The sequence below is a fragment of the Limulus polyphemus genome, unplaced genomic scaffold (assembly GCF_000517525.1).
Source record: "Limulus polyphemus unplaced genomic scaffold, Limulus_polyphemus-2.1.2 Scaffold2772, whole genome shotgun sequence".
Classification (NCBI taxonomy): Eukaryota; Metazoa; Arthropoda; class Merostomata; order Xiphosura; family Limulidae; genus Limulus; species Limulus polyphemus.
Window position 1 is genome coordinate 76825 of NW_013668382.1, and position 20835 is coordinate 97659.

A 20835-nucleotide genomic window follows, 5' to 3' on the forward strand; every position below is an offset into this window, starting at 1 on the left:
TGCAAGTTCTCTACCAATCACTTCGTTTTTGACATTATATATTTCCTCACCTCCAATCTGAACCCAAGGCATGTCACACACCATGCAAGTTCTCTACCAATCACTTCGTTTTTGACATTATATATTTCCTCACCTCCAATCTGAACCCAAGGCATGTCACACACCATGCAAGTTCTCTACCAATCACTTCGTTTTTGACATTATATATTTCCTCACCTCCAATCTGAACCCAAGGCATGTCACACACCATGCAAGTTCTCTACCAATCACTTCATTTTTCATATTATATATTTCTGATTCAAACCGTGGCATGTCACTCACCAGATAAGTACTCCACCAAATGAGCTAGTGGTGAAGAATGGGGTGGTTTAAGTTGTTAAGTAGTGACAAGTGGGTTAAACATTTAACTCAGTTGGTAAATCATTTACCTAGCATATAAGAGGTCTCTGGTTCAAATCTGAGCTGAGGATATATATATTTGAACCAATAAATAATCACATTAGCGCTCAACATGGAGCCATACAATGACCCAAAAATTAGGCCCAAGGACAGACATTGTTTGTTAGAGATAAGAGTTGAGTACCAAAGGTTAGCTGGTCTGCCACATGCAGGAGGAATAGTAGACTGTTTCAGTAAGTCGAACCAGAATTGGAACTAAGCTTAGACCAGACAGAAGGTACTTTAAAATGAAAAGATTTTATATGGTAACTGTTATTAAACTATATAGGGTTTCTAATGTTGGTTTACAGAGTAGTTCATATAAATGTGAGGAATACTTGGAATTTCAAGAAATGTCTATTACCATCACTTCTTTTTTTTCAAAAAGAGATGAATATGAGGTAACAATTTCTATACAATTTTTAGTTATGATTTCGTATATTTTTTTCTTCTACCAATTTGTTCAGCTACACTGTGGGATCTTGTTAGCCCAGACATTGACAATCCAGATTATTCACAATATGGAGGATTTTTCACATAGACAAATCTTCACAATGGGAAATTTTATCAAAAAAAACATGTATTCACACTCAGAACAGCTATATATATATTTTTTTTTTATAAGAAACATGTACTTTCTACAGATATATTATTTTTACTCCATGAACACAAGCTTGAAATGTTAAATCTGTGATATGTTTCAACAGACACTACTTTCTATAAAAAATACTCACCATATACTAGAACAGTTATATCTGCCGAGTCCTCACCATACGAGTTTTTGGCAGTGATACTGTACTTGCCACTGTCACTTCTTTGGGAACAGGAATGGTTAGGCTCACATTCTCATAAGCACTTTCTAACTTGATGCGATTTGTAACTGGTATTTGTTTGTCATTAATTTTCCAGTTCACAGTTGGCTCGGGAGCTCCAGTCAGGGGTATGCTTACATTAAGAAGTTCTCCAGCTCTGACTCGAACTGTGCGACCACTATCCATATGTAGTTTGGGTTTTTCTAAGATACAGATGAAAAATATTCTGATTCAAATTAAGGAACAGATTAAATTTAGGATCATAAGTTAACACATATTTTTTCTTTAAATACTATATATATATAAAAACATAATGAAATACACATTAAAGACAACTTTTTATTGACAGCAAACTGAGAAAAAAAGGAACCCAAAAAAGTAATGATAAGATCATAACACCTTTAATATTCAAAATAAGTCAGACTTTTATTACCTCTATTAATAGCTGAGATAGGTAGCAAAGAAAACATTATTACAAATTTAACACAGTAACAAATGTACACCACTTAAAGCCATCTCTAAACTATATTAGTAAAAAAAATGGGATCCTCATCATCAAATCTATATCACCTCTATTTAACCTTCTTGCCACGGACATCTTCTTCTGCGCATGTCATGAGGCTTTAGTGAGTTGCATTCAAAGTTTAATTAAACTTTGTTATCAAGGTATACAAATAAATCTGGCATAAAAATGCAACTAATAAACCAAATTTTAATAGTATGTAAGTTTTAAGTTTAATTTTATAAGGCAATATGAAAAAAAAAATCCTGATTTTCTCCTTGTATGAGAATAGTGACATTTTCTCTCTAAGCATCCCCTCTTCTCTAATTTATTTACCACCCATCCAAGAAGTATGAAATTTAAAGTAAATTATTTATTATAATGTCATCATAACTCAGGCAAAGCATAATTCTCATAGCCTTCAGTCTTATTTAATTACAGAGCAATAAAATAGAAAATCAGACCCCTCTTGCCACACCCATCTCTCACATCCTCTCTTTTAGAAATTGCCAATAGTTCTCTCTATTGTTTAATACTATATTATTTATAACCAATCTATCAAATGACATATTATATTATGTTGTTTTTGTAAAGTGAATTGGACAATTCACTTTCGGTTCAACCTTAATTCCCACAGGATGAGATTAGATGAAGTTTTAATGGCTCTTGACGCATAGTTAGAAAGCCAGTAGAATTGTGATATATATATGGGACACTGTCTACTTTTTGCATGTTGATACTCTGTGTTCTTTGGTACATTATTTAATTATATAAAAATTATTTAGTGCAGTAGTATCATTAGTATTAAAAAACAGGGTTATGTGTCATTGACAGTCGAGGACATAAAAAAGAAGATCCACATAAGTACTTTGTTTCTTGTTTTTCATGAGTATTCTTTATTTAATATTATAATGTATCTAAAATGGAAAAATATAAAACTTCTTAGGTAAGATAAGGTAAAAAAAATGTGTATATTAATAATTTTTTTATGAGATACACTCGCGAGTAGCCTATGTGTTATGTAATTCAATATCGTACAGTAAGCTGCACATTCACCACATGAATTACAACTTATATGGTATGAATATTAGTTAGACTTGGTTCAAAGGGCAATAAAGCAATACAATTTAAGTATAAATAGATGTATACTGTTACATCTTTAGAGTTTGATAGGATAAGCAAATGTAAGTTCAATTTGAAGTCATTCTAGAAAGAAAAAAAGGTAATTTAGATTTATATAGATTTTTTTTTTTAGTGGTTACAAGGTCAGTCAATTTGATAAAATATAAAGTTTGAGTGAAAAAACTTTTGAAATGTATTTGGGAGGTTTTAGAGATCACGTAATGAAATATGAGATTTTTGAGATGAAGAAAAGTGTTTTTAATCTTAACATGAAAAATCATACTAGTAAAAAAAAAAGCAAACTTAATATATGTTTCGTCAAATCTTTAGTAAATATGCTTTTTCTGGGTACAAAAGACTTGTGATGTTTACTGAAAGTCTGCCAAATTGTATGGAAACCATAACAAGTACAAAATGGTTACAAACTCGGTCAATTCAAGCAACCCGATGGTGAGAGAGTTAACACCTCATTATCTTGTTTAAAAAACATCATGCAATATCCATACAAATTAATAACTGTTTATTTGTCTGTTATTTAGAAAAGGAAAATCACAACTCTAAGTAATTGTAGTCGTAATACAATTGTAACACCTTAATATTTAATGTAAGTCTTTATCAGCTTTGTTTAATTCCTTACATTTCATCTATGCAACTTTTATTCAGCCAATCCTGATAAAATCCTAAGGCTCTTGTTCAGGGATTAAAGAACAAGACAGGATCCAAATTTCAAAAACATGGAATTTTTTATGTGATTTATTAGGTAACTGTTGCCATGTAAACAAGTGCACAAATAATGTTTCACGTAAAAACATGGACTCTAGGGAAGAGTACTATCTAATTTATCTCAGACACAATATGTTTTTAAATGTGACATTAAGTTGTTATTTTAAATCTATACTGAAAATAGTCCCACATATTTGTAGTCAAAATAATGCATTATAATGCTGAAGGATTGTTGGAAATTGTGTAAAACCTTCAAAATTAGCCTGGTATACTTTATTACCTTTCATTGGTTTGCAGCAATTGGTTTTGAGGCCTGGCTAGGCTCACTAGAGCCTGCTGCATTCCTTGCGACAACTCTGTACTCATACTGATGCCCATCAGTCACTGTGTCGTCAGTAAACTCTGTTCCCTGTAAAACAAATTTTAATATATTAAACAACAAAAGCTAAACATTTACAAAGTAGAAACTTTGGACCATTTCATATTTTTCTCTCAGTTTTTAATAAGTTAAGATCCAAGTGACTGTTTTCAAATTAGTACATTTTCTTTCGAAGAAAATTTGTAACTAAAAACTAGCTGAAAAGTATTTCTTTACAGAGGTACAGTAGGATATAGTATTACTGATTACAAAAGACTAGTTTTCATGTAATCTTTAAAAAAAGTAAAGGTAAACTAGAATCTATTATCTGTAAGTCTTACACTTCAATTAATACAAATAGAAATTATTCCATACCTATCAGCATAAAAAAAGATGAACTGCAAACAAATAAATGTACTAACCCTAATTGGCATTTTATTAGTGCGCATCCAACGAGTAGCTTTAGTGTCTCTTCTTTCAACATCATAACCTTGGACAGGAGAGCCACCATCAGATCTTGGAGGAGTCCACTTGATCTTAATAAAGTCTCGATCATGATCCACTGGCTGTGGCTGACCAGGTGTGCCTGGGACACCTAGGCAAGACAGCTTTAGTTAACCTTTTATATTAAATGTACAATGTAAACGCAACCATTTACTATGCTTATGATTCACTTTTATAAATAAAAATCAAATATAATACCAAATTTCATTCACCACTGTATTATATAACTCAGTAAGTGTCTATGAAATTTAAAAAACTTTATAAGAAGAATACAGCTTTATGAGATTTCTAGAAAGGAGAGACTAACTAACATTACAAGAAAAATTAATCCAAATGTAAAAACAACTTAAACAAATATTTCTTTGTCAAAATTTGTAGTGCATACTGGAGGAATTTAGACATTTTGGCAATAACATTAGAAAAAAAAAGTCACTCTCCAGACAATTAACATTTCACCACTGCAGTTTGTTTGTAGTTAAGCATAAAGCTATACAATAGGCTATCTGTACTCCGCCCACCACGAGTATCAAAACACACTTTTCAATGTTTTAAATTTGCAGACATACCACTGGGGGTTACAACACTGCAGATTCATCAGGGATAATGGTACAAGTTCTAGCTTCAATAAATGTGTACATAAAATGGAACAATATATATGTATACACACAAACACAATTTAATATACTAAAATCACAAGCCTGTATGGAAATAAATGAGTGCAGTATATTATAAACATATGGCAATACATTTTGCATAACATTTCCCATAAAGTGAATTAAAAGCTGAAAATAAAGTTACATACATATTTACATACATGATTTATTCTTCATATTTAACAATTTTTCTAGTTTTTAAAAATATATTTTAATGTGTGTGTGAAACCTACAGATAAGAAAAGATAATTCACATATTTGTAATCTACTAAAATATACTGACGCAATAACTTTTTTTGATAACTTGAATACATTAACTTAAGATCAGGTATATTTATAATGCATACTTTACCATAAGGGCTTTTTGCAACAACAGGCTTAGCTGTGGCTAAAGGTTCCGATATACCCTGGGGGTTTTCTGCCATGACACGGAATTCATATGCAATGCCTTCCATTAACTTGCCAACAGTACATGTAGTTGCACTGGGTAAAACATGTAGCACAGCAGGAACCCAGCTTCCTTCATGGGTCTTGTCTCGTTTCTCAAGAATGTAGCCACTGTTGAGTAAGTTAAATAACATAGTTTCACAAATTCAGGTAGTTAATAATAACAGTGTTTTCTTAATCCTAGTCTTCTTCTCTTTAAATCAGAAATCTAATAACTGCCCAATAAGACTGAAATAATTTGTAACACAGGTTTCCATTAGGAAGAACATTTGTTTGTTTGTTTGTTTTGAATTATGCACAAAGCTACATGAGGGCTATCTGCACTAGCCATCCCAAATTTAGCAGTAAACGATTAGAGGGAAGGCAGCTAGTCATCACCACCCACTGCCAACTCTTGGGCTACTCTTTTACCAATGAATAGTGGGATTGACAGTCACACTATAATGCCCCATGGCTGAAATGACGAACATGTTTGGTGGGAAGGGAATTCGAACCTGTGACCCTCAGAGTGTGAGTCGAGCACCCTAACCACCAAGCCATACCAGACCCAGGAAGAACGTAGTAGAATCTCAACCATAAACCATGTGTGCTGCATGTTACTGCTGACAAGGCCTGTCACTAATCATTGGCTGGACAAACAATGCACAAATACTTAGTTAAAATGATATTTATATCAGTCATTTAAAAGATATCAATTATCATGTTATTGTGGCAATATACTCTAATTGTTTAATAAGATCTACAAAATGCCATCCATAGCGAGTTGATAATTGTTGTTTATGACTCATAATGTAGGTAAATTAATATATAGAATTATAAACGACTTTTCTATCAGTTAAAATTCTTTTATTGCGAGCTTTTGGCCCTCTTACCAGAGCCTTCATCAGGCAACAATGCACTGAGCAAAAACATTCATTCCACAGTTTAATCTTCCTCATCAGATGTCATAATTACAATGTGATACCTAATGGTCTAAACATTCTTAACATATTGTGAACAAGCACATCTCAACTATTTTACATCATTCAGAACCTATTCATCATACAAGAAGAAAAAGCTTTTTCTTCATAATCAACAACAAAATATAAGTGTTATAATCAAGTCTATGGTAACTGTTCAAGATTACAATAATATCATGAGAATTATTGGAATCAGTGCTGTTCGAGAATATCACAAGATCAAACACGGACAAATTAGCAAGTTTCAAAAACGTTTATTGTTATCTAAATGTGACAACTTGAAGCTTTGTATTGTCAGTTTTGGTTTGTGTTCAAATGAATGCTCCTGAATAAGCTGTAAAGTGAAACATTGAGTGTCTAAGTAAATAAATACAACATTCTGATGTTATATGGTCGTTTATTTCTAGTATAAATAGTCTTCTTTACATCAATATGCACTACAGAAACTAAGTAATGACTATGTATATCTTACCTTAGTTGAAGTCTGGGTAGGAATCACAGGACTAATCAACAACTTTAGTTTAACCCAATATATACAGACTCGGTCATTTTGACTAAAAAGTGTGCATATTACAAGCTTATACAGAGTTACATTCAAAACTTAATTAAACAATTTTATTTTCAATGTATGTTAATAAACTTGGCATCACAACATAGTTTATAATTGAAGTCTTAATATCATATCAGTGTTAATTTCATATTTTCAGAATAAAATATTTAAATTTCCAATCTTCACGTGACACTTCTACGCTCTAAACTGCCAATTTTAGATGTTCTTCCTATTTCTATGAGTTTCTATGTTTCAGACAAATTTCATACTTATACTGTAGACATCCTCAAGCTAAGATATCTATTTTTAGCCTCCAATCTTTTTGCTTTACTGAGATATATGTAATAAAATGAAACCCACATGCCACACCCCATCAGTACATTCTGGTTTCACAAAATGTCAATAATTATCTCTGAGATTTGCTATTGGATTATTTCTAATGAACAGAAAGAGAAAATTTACCGAATGCAACAGGGCCTGAAGTCATTGAGTTAACCAGTTTTGAACAATTTGCCTTCATTTTCCTTGTTTGCCAATGTTGGAACTCTGCTAGATCAGGTATTATTATTTAACCCATTTATAGATTAGGCAGAAAGTCAGGTAAATTATATAACTGTTTTAGGACATTTTATTTTATATGTGTGGCCATATTTTGTATTCTAAATTGCATATTTGATTTTAAAAAATAATAATTTGAGAGGTCACACTGTTGTTACTAAGAAGTAGGCCGAGTGTTTGATGTGAACTTACATCATATAAACACAAAAGCTTAAAAAAAAAGACAAGAATTTCAGACATAAGTACTAAATTTCTTGTTTTCTATGTATATTTTTTATCTATTGCTATGAAAGTAGATAAAATGTAAAAAATTAGGAATTTATTAGGTTAGATTAGAAAACTTAAATGAAATTAATAGCATGCACACCTTCTGTGTGTGATCATGTAACTTGATGAGTGCACCTAACTGGATACTTTGTTTACACAAAACTTTCCCACATAATAAACAGCTATTACAGTACTCTGAGAGGATCTAAGTGCAACTATAGAGAAATAAAAATAAAAAGATTGTTAACTTTGACTGTAAAAACAAATAGTGTGTAATTGTCTATTACTACATGAAGTCATTCTATGAATTATAAAGAGTAATTCAGATTCACTTGATATTTTTTTTGTGTGGTGGTTATGAGTTCAGTCATATGAACCAAATCCATATACAATAGTAGGGTAGAGAAAATATAAGGTAAAATATAAAATTACTGAAAAAATACTTCTGATATTCATTTAGGAGGTTCTAGAGGTTATGTAAATGAAATATGAAAATTGTATAATGAAAAAAAATTTATATTCTTAACATGAAAATCACCTAGCACTTGGACTGACTCAGTAAAGGCATCATAAATTTCCCACATAAATCTTTGGCAAAAGTATTTCATTTTTTGTGTAAGACAGACTTGCCATATTTACTAAAAGCTGGCTAAATTTTGTGAGAATACACTTACTACATTAAAAGTTATAGTACATATAGTTTCATGCAAAACCTGTATACAGGGGGTTAATAGTACATGTAGCTCATCTTACTTGAAGTCTGAAGTTTAATAGTGTGTATACTTTATCCTAGTTACATTGTGAGTGGAAAATGAAGGACTAATTAACTAATTTGCTTAGCTTAACACTGTGTGTATCTTTTAGTTGTAACCTTGGTAAAAAAAACACAGATGTTGCTGGAGATTCAAAACAGATGCAGCATATGGTCATAGACCATATAAAACACGGGGAATTGATTGTTGAGCATACAGTGTGTTTAACCCTTTCGCAATGAAAGCCCCTTTACATGCTTTCTGCACAAGTCACTGTGTTACATTAAACACCTATAATATCAATGTATGTGAATGAATTTAATATTATAATGTGTGTTATGATTCAAAATTTTATTTTATCCAATTTTAAGTCCCTTATTTCAAAACAAACCTTTAAAGACTACTTAAAACTTCAGAAATATTGTCACGTGGCCAATGAGCTATGAAAATTCTCTACTTTGACACTGTATCTTCAATAGTACAACGGTAGTACTGTAGAGGTACGTCTAGACAATGAGTTCCTCAGATAATCTTTTGACTCTTTCATTTCAAATTCTCTGAATAAATACAGTTGGAATAAGTAATATATTTTTTCAACCCCTGACAGCTGCCATGCCCACCTTCAACAGATTTGTTTGAGCTTTGTAGCATCCATGTAGACGTTATATATACATGTGTCTAACCATTAGAAAGAGCTCATTTTACAGTATAATCTAACAATAGTTATTTTGAAATTGGTGGCAAGTTGTCATGAAGGAGTACATGAAATGGACCACAGTATGGTTGGTTGTTTGATCGACTATAGCACTTACAGTTGTTTTTTACCTAAATTTGTTATAGTTAGACATACAGATTAAATTGTATTTAAGTATTACTATTATATTTTAGTTAATTATGTATTATTTATGCTTCAAAATGCATAATTAAAAGGTTTACACATTTTTTAAATATACATCATACTGTTCTCAAGGCTTACGATACTACTCGCTAAATGAAAATTTGGCCAAAGGGTTGCGCATGTCTCCCAAAGAAGCTGTAATATGTCTCGAGAACACCATTGACTTGTGTTGAGATGAATAATAAGTGGTAAAGGACAAGAACAGAAATAAAACATTAAAAATCAACTATATGTGAAAAGGAAAAGAACCGAAATTATGAATATAAGCAAAACAACATCTTTAAAAATATTCTACAAAAAATTAAATGGTATGTATTTTTTTATTTCCTAATTTTAATTATTTCATTGTATTGTAGATTGATTATAGTTGCTAGAGTTTGTGATATGGTTAAGAAAACGAAAAATAAAATATAAGCGTTTACCTTAATAATTGTTGATATCTTTTTAGGAGGTTCTAGAGATTATGCAAATGAAATATGAAAACTATAAGACAAAAAAAGTATTTTTACACTTGAAGTGAAAATCACCTTGCACCCAATTTGTTTATAGTTTGAATGCAAGTAACTACAACAGCAAAATAACATATTTTTAGTAAAAACACTTAATTATAAAATCATCATTCTTTGTATACAAGATACTAATGATTATTAACAAAATTTTACTAGTTTTTGAGAGGATACATTAAGAAATCTCAGAGTTACAGCATGTATTGTTGTACAAGTTAAATTCAAGACTCAATTTCTGCAAATTGCATAAGCCCACCGCGAAAGGGTTAATAGCATGTGTAATTTACGTGCTAACATCAACTACTGAAACAAAAAATGTCAAACAGGGTTAAGTTATGGTAATACTCACGTCAAATCAGTGCCTCCATTATCTTTAGGTGGCTTCCAGGATAAAATCACATGACTTCTGTCAACTTCATCAATATTTAATGGACCTTCTGGAGCAGAAGGCTTATCTGTAACAATAATAACAACACTTAGTAGTATCACATTATCAACAGCATGTTGCACAATCTTTCTTTTTTAACAAAATAATCACATACCATCAAATTAAAATATGAAGAGAAGATACATTTATGTGATTACTTTCACAGAGCTTCACTAGAATTCATCTTTTATGTAGTCAATCATCCCGATTTGGAGATTTTAAATTCACAATGCACAATGATAAATTATTCATATGGAGAATCCTAAGTTTTCTTTATATTATCTTAGTTTTTATTATAACAATATATAAAACTGTACATGGCAATCTGGTTAATGTAATACAATAATAATACATTTGTATGTGTGTGTGTGTGTGTGTGTGTGTTTTTATAGCAAAGAAACATCGGGCTATCTGCTGTGTCCACTGAGGGAAATCGAACCCCTTATTTTAACATTGTAAATCCATAGACTTACCACTGTCCCACGATGGAACAATAACAATACAATCAAACAATATATTTATAAGCACACACACACACACATAACAGCGTTCTTATTTCATAAAGTTCATAACAAATCTTGCAGTAATTAAAAGTTCAATTCAGAGAACTTAAAATACTTTATATCATTAATATTATTGCCAATAACCTTTTAATGAAAGTCAGAAAAACACAGAAGTCTAAATGAAATATTTATTAAATTTTCTCATTGCATTCCTGGGTATGTTTTTAAACTCTAGTTTTATTTGTTTGTACTTATGCTTGATTATCAGGACCCTACTAGCAGTATGAAGCACTGACTGTTATACATCTTATTCAATAATTATGACAGTCAGTGTAGCAGATTTCTAAGCACTTTTGGAAGGTTCACCCTCGAGGAAGAAAGGTTTACCATCTGAAAGCCCTTGCACTGTTGAGTTTCACGTTTCCTGCTTTATTTAGAATTTTCCAAAGTATTATAAGTCTATTTGTTTGTACTCATTTATAACACTAGGTAGCAGAGCTGTGTGACCATGTGCACTTATATTTCATGTACAACTCTATCCAACCTTATTACATACATCCACTATCACAGCTTAAGTACCAACTAACCATGAGATTAACATGTATATCATCCATTTATTCACATGCTGAAACCACTGGTCACAATATTTCATTTAACGATTTCTCTGTTATTACTACAGGACCTTGACTCTACATTTACTCATAGCTTAAGGCCACCCTGCTCTTAATGACTCACACAGCTCTCTAGATCTAAAATTATTCTAAATATACACTTAAGACTCAACTGTTTTGCAGTTTATCAATAATCTTTGGTATTTTGCTTTATCCTTCCATTTACCACTTTTCTTAATAACTAAGTTAACTAGTGATTCAAGATGTTATAGTTTTAGTTAATAATCATCTCTGTAACACTATTTTCAGATTTTGCTGAAGATAGAATGAGTGTATTATGAAACATTCAAACCTTGTAAATAAAATGTTTTGTGTTTTGTCAACCATTTTCATTATTACTTACCAAGAACTATGATATCTAAAGTTAATTTTTGTGTCTGCACTACTTCATAATACTAAATCCACAAGTAGTAAGAACCATCATACTACTTACCAAGAACTATGACTGTCAAAGTGCCACTATCTTTACCACTTTCATTTGTCACGGTCAAAGTATATGGCCCAGTATCTGATCTTCTAGTGTCTACTACATTGACAACAGTATAGTCATCAAATGCAGAGATTGTAATTCTTTCATCAGAAACCAGCTTCTTGCCATTTTGCATCCATGAAACCTCAGGAGCTGGCTGGCCAAGAAACGTGACTTCAGTATGAAGGGTGCGACCAACTTTTATTTTCATTTCTGTCATTGGAGTTAAAATTTTTGGAGCCACTAAATAAGAAAATAGAAAAATACTATATTTAAAGCTCTGAATATCAATGTAAATTATCTTTAATGATAAAAATTCGATTGTATATACACAGAGTAAGACATAATAATTCAGAAATGACTTACTTTTAGCATTTAGTGATAATTTATATAATTCTTTACACTTACAGAATCAGATTTTACCAATCATCATATAAGATGAATCACTCCTCTCAAATTTTACTTCCAAACTCTAGGTTTAACCATCACCAGGTAAAATGGATTACTTGTTTAAAACTTTACTTAAAGACTCTATGTTAAGCCATCATTAGCTCACATGGGTCATAAGGCTAATATTTTATTTACAGACTCTAGGTTTAAACATCACTAGATAATAAGGAACACCTGTCTAAGAATTTATTTAAAGATTCAAGGTTTAACCATCACTGGATAAAATAGATCACTTCTTTAGTTTTATTTACCAATAACAATAACAAAGTTTAGCCAGCACTAAAAAAAGATGGATCACTTGCCTACGATTTACCTAAAGAATCAAGATTTAACCATCACTAAGTAAGATGGATCACTTGTCTAAAGTTTTACTTTCAATAACAAAGTTTAACAAGCACATAAAAAGATGGATTACTTGTTTTAGATTTTACCTAAAGAATCAAGGTTTAACCATCACTAGATAAGATGGATCACTTGTCTAAGATTTTACTTACAGAATCTAGGTTTAGCCGTTATTATCTCAGATGAGTCACTTGGCTCACTCTCACCAGCCCTTATTTTTGGCAATCACACGAAATTCATAATCATTCCCTTCTACAAGATCAGGTACAACAGCTTTAGTTGAAGAAGAAGGTACCTCTGCAGCCTTAGTCCAAATAGGGGAACCACGTTCTTTCTTTTGAATAGTGTATTCAGTAATAGGGGAGCCACCATCTTCCTTTGGTGGGCTCCATTCTAGGTCAACCCGATCTTTGTCCCAGTCAGTTACTTTAGGTTTACCTGGTTTGCTTGGTTTTTCTAAAAAATAAAATAAAATTTCAACATTAAAAAATTCCAAAGAAACAAATTAAACATACATGGTTCCCACACGTTGGGTAGAATGAAATTCTCTGCTGATTGACTTTCATACATCGTTCCCTCAACAAAGTGATTTATTCCCTGACCATTTGATCTATGCTTGTAATTATTTTTATTTTTCTCATTTTCTGGGGAGAGGGGGGGGGGGCTCTTGGCCCTCCCTGTGTATGTCCATGATCTCTACCATTAGTATAAAAAAAGAAGTGTTCAGTGTCTTCGACAATTGACTGCAAAACAATAGAAGATCCAGGGGTAAGTATTTTATGTCTTGTTCTTCATGTGTATTCTTTATTCATTATTATAAAAGTAACTAAAATGTAAAAATAGGAATCTCTTTAGGTTACTTAAGGTTGAATTAGGTAAAATAAATAATAAAAATAATAAAATAAAATTTTTTTACAGGGCACGCATGGGAGGAGTTTGGAGTAGCTCATGGGTAATTTTATAGGATAACGTGAGCTCCATAATAACTCATAATAATGTGAACAGTAGTTATACATGGTTCAAAGGGCAATAAAACAATGAAATCTAACTATAAACAGATATATACTTTAAGCTACTTAGGATAAAAAAATGTAGTTTCATGTTACAATTTGAAGTCATTCAAAAAAAAAACAATTTAGATTTAGTTAGGTTAGAGAAAATAAAAGATAAAATATAAAGTTTTAGTGAAAACAAACATTTGAAATGTAATTATGAGGTTTTAGAGGTTAAGGAAATGAAATCTGTGATTTTTTATATGAAGAAAATTATTTTTAATCTTAACATGAAAATCACTTTGCACTCGGACTAGCCAAAAAAATATCCGACATATTCATGACTTTTTTTAGTTTATTAAAAATATGTCACTAAAAAATCTGATTTTTTTTATAGGTGAAAGACTTGTAATGTTTATGGAAAATCTGCCAAATGTTGTGAAGATACACATCCTATATCAAAAGTTAATAGTATCACAACTATAACAAATTTAAATAAATTCAAAGTGGTCATGTGATCGGCCAATTCGACCAAGCCTATGTAGATAGAGTTAATAGACAAGACACACTCTATGTTAAGAATCACAGTTTGATCAAATATCATCTTGTAAAGTTTCAATTTGATCGGTCATGTTGTTTTCAAATTAGTGATATTTTATCAGAATATACACAACAGAGGCAGTTTATCCATTTGTTTATGTACAAAATGTACATATTGGCATGCTAAATGTGCTAGAAGAAAAACTTAATCACATGAAATTCACTGTTTTTGTCAAAATGAAATTCCACGATGTTTCCCAGGCCAAAAATGCAGAATATCTCTGACTGTTCTTGCATTCCCTGGTCCATGAGAACAATGAACAGATGATAGAATAGAGCTTTTAGTGGTTTTGAATTTTTTATCAATTTCACAAGAAAAAAGAACACGCTACAATTCTGAATAAAGTAAAATTCACAGAAAGCTATTAATATATATCAGTATAACAGAATAGCGTATTCAGTCTGCTGATAATAATAATCTCTTTACATTAATATCTTCTCATGAAAATCGATTTAAGAATACAGATTAAAAAACAACAGTAGCTTATAGATTAATAAAACCAGTCACAGATAACAAGCTGAATAGAAGTACTTAATGTTATAAATCAATACACGAAATTGGATACCCTAATTATCAACAGGATTTTCCTCCATAATCCTAACAACATTTCACAAGACTCAACCAACATAGGAGATTTAGGCTAGTTCTAAACACATATACCAAACCAAGCAAAAATAACCTTCAAGTATGTAAACAACAAGTTAAAATATTATTCTAAACATTATAACCAATAATATTAATGAAACTAACTTTGCTTACTACTGTTATATGAATGTTTAATTGGAACTGAATAATCTACAACATCTTTCAGTAACTATGTATACTTGAACTGAAACTTAGTTCATGGATATTTCTACAAAAAAATTGGTAATTATTTACACATTTCAATATGAACTTGCCATAAGGATCTTTAGCTGTAACTGGTTTATCTCCAGCCAGAAAATCAGAATCACCGATTTCATTCATGGCACAAACCCGAAATTCGTAAGTCTTTTTGTGAATTAGTTTCTGGACTTTATAGGTAAGCTTATCTGTCTTGCCAACCTCCACCCAAGTTCCACGGGATATATCCATCTTCTCAATGATGTAGTACTTAATGTGAGACCCACCATCATCTTTAGGCACCTTCCAGCCTAGTTGTGCAGAATTTCGGGTGATATCAGTGATGGTGAGTGGGCCTTCTGGAGGTGATGGTCGAGCTAGTGAAATATTGACCAAGTTGTTGGGTCAAAAGATTAACAATTTAATTATTTTTGACAAAATTAAATCAAAATATATTATTATAACACAGTTGACAACTACAACAAATGACTATAACACACCACACAGTTAATAAATACAACAATGAGCCAAGATGAACACAAAATGTAATACTATAACACACATTTGATGACAAGGAACCCACTTTGAGACTAATAATGCTTGGAGACAGTACCATCAGGTACCATGATGATGACAAAACCTTGTCAAAACCCATTCAAGCTGCCTCCAAACATTACTATAACACACAGTCGAAAACTACAAAAACAGGACCAAGATGAACACAGAATATTCCACAGCCATCTCACAAGCAAAATTATTTTTTAAAAAGCAAAACTACTTCCATATTTTAGTCAGTATGCAAAACCTTGACCACTTATTTTTTGTATTTTCAAAATGTATCAAGCAGTAGCTGAACTTGTACTTTAGTAATAATAGGTCAATATTTTTTCTGTTCACTCTGTACTAATGTACTTGCTTTTCTTGATTAGTTTCAAGTAATAATATATTTTTTTACTGACAGAGCTATTCTTACTTTATAATAGCATACCTATGACAGTAACTATAGCTGATGCACTTGTCTTTCCTGATGTGTTTTCCAGTGTTAATGTATATTTTCCACTGTCAGAGCGAAATGATGAGTGAATATCCAGGATAGTCTGACCAGCAGTAGATGTCACTTCAACTCTTGGATTTCCTATTACAGATTTGTCATTGATATACCATGTGATTGAAGGTGTAGGCTCACCTCGGACAGGAACTGTGTAGCTTATAGGACGACCAGCACGCACCTTTATGTCCTGCAGGGCTGCTTTATCTAAGGATGGAGCCACTACACAAAAAATAATAAAATGAGATAAAAGAAAAGGCTTAAACTTAAAAACATTAAAACACCTACTGGCCATGTAAGGCTATTTTAATAAATTTCTACAGAAGATTAGTAGACAGACACTAGTTTAATTATAATACTGTTAATATTTTATTGCTATGGATCTTGTGTGATTCAGAAAAATTTAACTATATTTTATTAGCACAGGCATGCAAGAAATATACAGAATCAGGTTATTTCTTTTATTTTATAAACTGAACAGAGAATAGCAATAATTCCAAACTTACAAAAGCGTGGTTTTGCAACAACAGGCTGAGATGGATCACTGGGTTCACTAAGGCCAGCCTTGTTCACAGCAATAATACGAAATTCGTATTCTTCTCCTTCCTTAAGATCAGGAACTTTAGCTTTGGTTGCATCACTAGGGACTCTCATAGCCTCTTCCCACAGGGGACTTAGTTTAGGTTTCTTTTCAATGACATAAGTGGTTATTGGAGCACCACCATCACGTCTAGGAGGTCGCCATTCAAGGTCTGCATGACCTTTGTCCCAGTCCACCACTTCTGGTGCTGCTGGTTTATCAGGTTGATCTATGAAGAAAAAAGTATTTAAAAAGTTATGCAGGCCCCTCAAGTACAGAGAAAAATATATACAAAAAGGTTTGTATTACAATCTCATGTTTCTGAAATATGTATGAAATATATCACAAAATTTAATAACATTACTTTTCACTACATACATTACATACAGTATGCTTTAATGTACAAGATAAGGATCATTAAGGAATAGAAGTTGAAATAAAATCTAAATAGTGCAAGATAAACAATGTGATAAGAATGTCTAAATTTTAACAGTTTTTTCTCAAGAGAAAGTATTTGATGAGGGAAAATATGTTTTAACTTGTATTCACAATAAGAAAACTTACAGAAAGCTAGTTTCCACATTCACTTTTACATGACAAAAGTAACATTGGACACTGATTACTGTTTGTAGTTAAGAAGAAAGCTACACAAAGGGCTATCTGTGCCCTACCCACCACGGGTATCGAAACCTGGTTTCTAGCATTGTAAGTTCACAGATATATTGCTGTACCACTGGGGGCCATTGATTACTGTAAATTATTGAACTGTATATTGATTACTTACCAAATGGATTCTTTGCAGTAATGGGATCTCTATCAGTCAGCCATGGTGACTCACCCTCCCGACTCACAGCTTTCACACGGAAAGTATACTCATGATTTTCTATAAGTTTATCAGCTCGTATTTTGGGGTCACCATTTTCTCCAACTGGCATCCATCGGCCCATCTCTACATCCTTTTTTTTCCACCACGTAATGAGATATCTCACATCCACCATTATCCTTTGGTGGCCTCCATGTTAGCCAACAGCTTTCCTTAGTAATTTCAGATATGTACAAGTTCTGAGGAGCACTTGGTACATCTAGAGACGAAAGAGAACTCCTAGTAAGAAAACAACTCCAACTGATTACAACAAATTAGGCACTTCAAAAAGACTCTAGCATGTAATTTATCAACATGTAATCACTGAGATAAAATGTGTATAGGACATTTCTGGAAAATGATTTTAATTTGAGTTATGATTATGGAACCTAAAAACAATTATAGTAATTACTAAATAGTTGTTTCCTTAATTATTTTTTGTCACAAATTTCTATATACTACATATACAAATATTTTTGATTTATTGATTTCCTTCACAGAGATACAAGAATTCTTAATACTCACCTAACACAATTACAGTTACTTTTTCACTGTCTGAACCATTTATGTTTGTTGCTGTAAGGTTCAAAGTCCCACTGTCACCCCGTTCAGCATTGCGAACACTGATGCATGTTTTATAGTCTTCATGCTTTATAGTCCACCTTCTTAATCCATCCACTGGTTTTCCTTCCAGCGTCCACTTCTTGGTTGGAGGAGGTTCACCTTGAACTGGAACATCCAATTCAAAGCTTTTGCCAGCCTTGATACGAATGTCATTCATGGAATTGCGATCAATTCTAGGTGCCACTAAAAAATACAAATAAAAGGAATTTTACCAATTTTGCTATCATAAGAATATAGTTTATTTTAAAACTGTCTAAACATCTTTGCAGATAAGGATTAATGTTCTACTAAACATTGTAAAACTTGTTGATGAAAGCTTTGATATCAATAAAGAAGCAAAAAAGGTATTCTGACTGTGATACTATTTCACATTTTTTGGCAAGATCTCTAAACTAGACAAGTAACCTCACTTCTCTCCTGAACTCTCTAACCTACACAAATCTAACATTAATTTCAACCATGAAATACCTCTAATACATCCAAGTCTTAGACCTCTCTTATCCAGACAGAGCCTCTAACTTAATCAATACTCAAACCTCTCCTACCCAGACTGAAGCTTTAACTTAGCCAACATTCAAACCTCTCAAACCCAGATTGAGGCTCTAACTTGTCCAACACTCAAACTTCTCCCCAGACTCAGGCCCTAACTTAACCAACACTCAAACCTCTCCTACCTTGACAGAAGCTTTAACTTAGCCAAATTTAACTCATTTGTCACCTATCTAGACAGGAATACCAACCTAGTCAAATCTAAACCAAATCATTCCTAATGATACAGGAGCACTAATTTTTACTAAACAGGCAGGAACCCCAGTGTAACCAGGTATCACATGTCTCCTGACCAAACAGAATCTCTAACATCAATTCTGCTCATATCAAATTAAAAGGTGACTGGAGTTTTCTCTTCTCCCTAAGACAAGATACAATTATTGTTAGTTAATACAGTCAACAAAACCCTTGAATTCATTTTCATGCAAAGGCAAGTGTTAGGTAACCAGTCATATAATCTGGATTTTAAAATGTTAGAGTCATCAACTGATTTTATTAAGCCCGCGCACAAGAACTGTCAGTCAAATACATTGTAGAAGACCTGAAAGAGTAGATTGTTGTTCAACACACTGACAGATGATTGCTGTTTGAAAAAATGACTTCAATACAACTAACAGGCCTCAGTTTCCCAACTGACCAATTTAAGAAGCAACAAGATAACAAGTTAGCATACATATCATCAGAAACAAGTTTTGCAACTTTGGCCTTTACACTATGTATTTCTCAACCCATCACTACAAAGCACCTTGTCTTCACTGAATTCAAGAAACAATTAAGTTTGTGTAATGGCATGTGAGTAAATGGTTCTCTCACAAATGAACCATTTTACACATATTTGAAAAGTGGCCAGGACCAGATCTACTTCCAATTTAATGGAAGAAAAGCATGTATGTGGCAGAGGTGAGAAATTACACTAAGTATATGGTCACAGAGATCTTTGTGTGGTACAATATGGCAATATTAGTTTTGTACAGTTAAGGGGAGTGAAAATTCTTCTAATGGATGTCAACATGAACTCAACTGGTCAGCCAATTGCTGAAATAAGAGGGTAACAAGACAATGAACTATTCACCACATTCACTGGATTTGGAAATATCTACATATGTATGCTCTAAGAAGACCCTTTGCATCAATGATTCAATTCCAAGCAGAGCTGATGAATTGACAACAACTCTGATGGAGAAGTGGGCGATCTAACACAAGTAAGTCCTTCACACACTGAAACGTGTAACATCACTGCAAAGTATTGTTGATTAACTGAAAGCAACTCCAATGGAGAATAGGGCCAGCTAACCCAAGTGACTCATTCACACACACTCAAACATGTAACTTTTAGATGGCCCACTTTTCCATCAGAGTTGCTTTCAGTTAACCAACAATATTTGGCAATGATGTTACAAGTTTGAGGGTGTGAACTTCAATTAACCAACTCTGCTTGGAGGTGATGAACAAGCAACTCATTCACACACTCATGCATGTAACATCACCTCCAAGTAGTGATAATGAATTGGAAGCAACACTTATGGAGAAGTAGGCCATTTTACCCAAATAACTCATTCACACATTCAAACATGTAACATCACCTCCAAGCAGTGATAATGAACTCAAAGCAACCATTATGGAGAAGTGGGCCATCTAAAACAAGCAACTCATTCACACACTCATACATGTAACATCACCTACAAGTAGTGTTGGTTAACTGAATGCATCTCTGATGGGGAAGTGGACCATCTAACCCATGTTACTCATTCACACACTCAAATATGTAACATCACCTCCAAGCAGTGATAATGAACTCAAAGCATCCATTATGGAGAAGTGGGCCATCTAACCCAAGTAACTCATT

At 32.5% G+C, this 20835-nt stretch overlaps 1 protein-coding gene across 1 annotated transcript in view; it reads right to left on the bottom strand.

Annotated features, from left to right (window-relative positions):
• LOC106467866 (twitchin-like) overlaps positions 1 to 20835 on the bottom strand; it is a gene marked incomplete at both ends in the record, with an annotated part of 159370 nt that overhangs the window by 76285 nt on the left and 62250 nt on the right. Inside the window, 16 exon segments of the mRNA XM_013928247.2 lie at positions 1173 to 1265; positions 1268 to 1453; positions 3878 to 3895; positions 3898 to 4006; positions 4378 to 4550; positions 5465 to 5670; positions 10399 to 10504; positions 12084 to 12362; positions 13064 to 13124; positions 13126 to 13367; positions 15404 to 15703; positions 16315 to 16596; positions 16881 to 17183; positions 17739 to 17916; positions 17918 to 18036; positions 18342 to 18623. Coding sequence (XP_013783701.2) covers positions 1173 to 1265; positions 1268 to 1453; positions 3878 to 3895; positions 3898 to 4006; positions 4378 to 4550; positions 5465 to 5670; positions 10399 to 10504; positions 12084 to 12362; positions 13064 to 13124; positions 13126 to 13367; positions 15404 to 15703; positions 16315 to 16596; positions 16881 to 17183; positions 17739 to 17916; positions 17918 to 18036; positions 18342 to 18623 — 2937 coding nt within the window.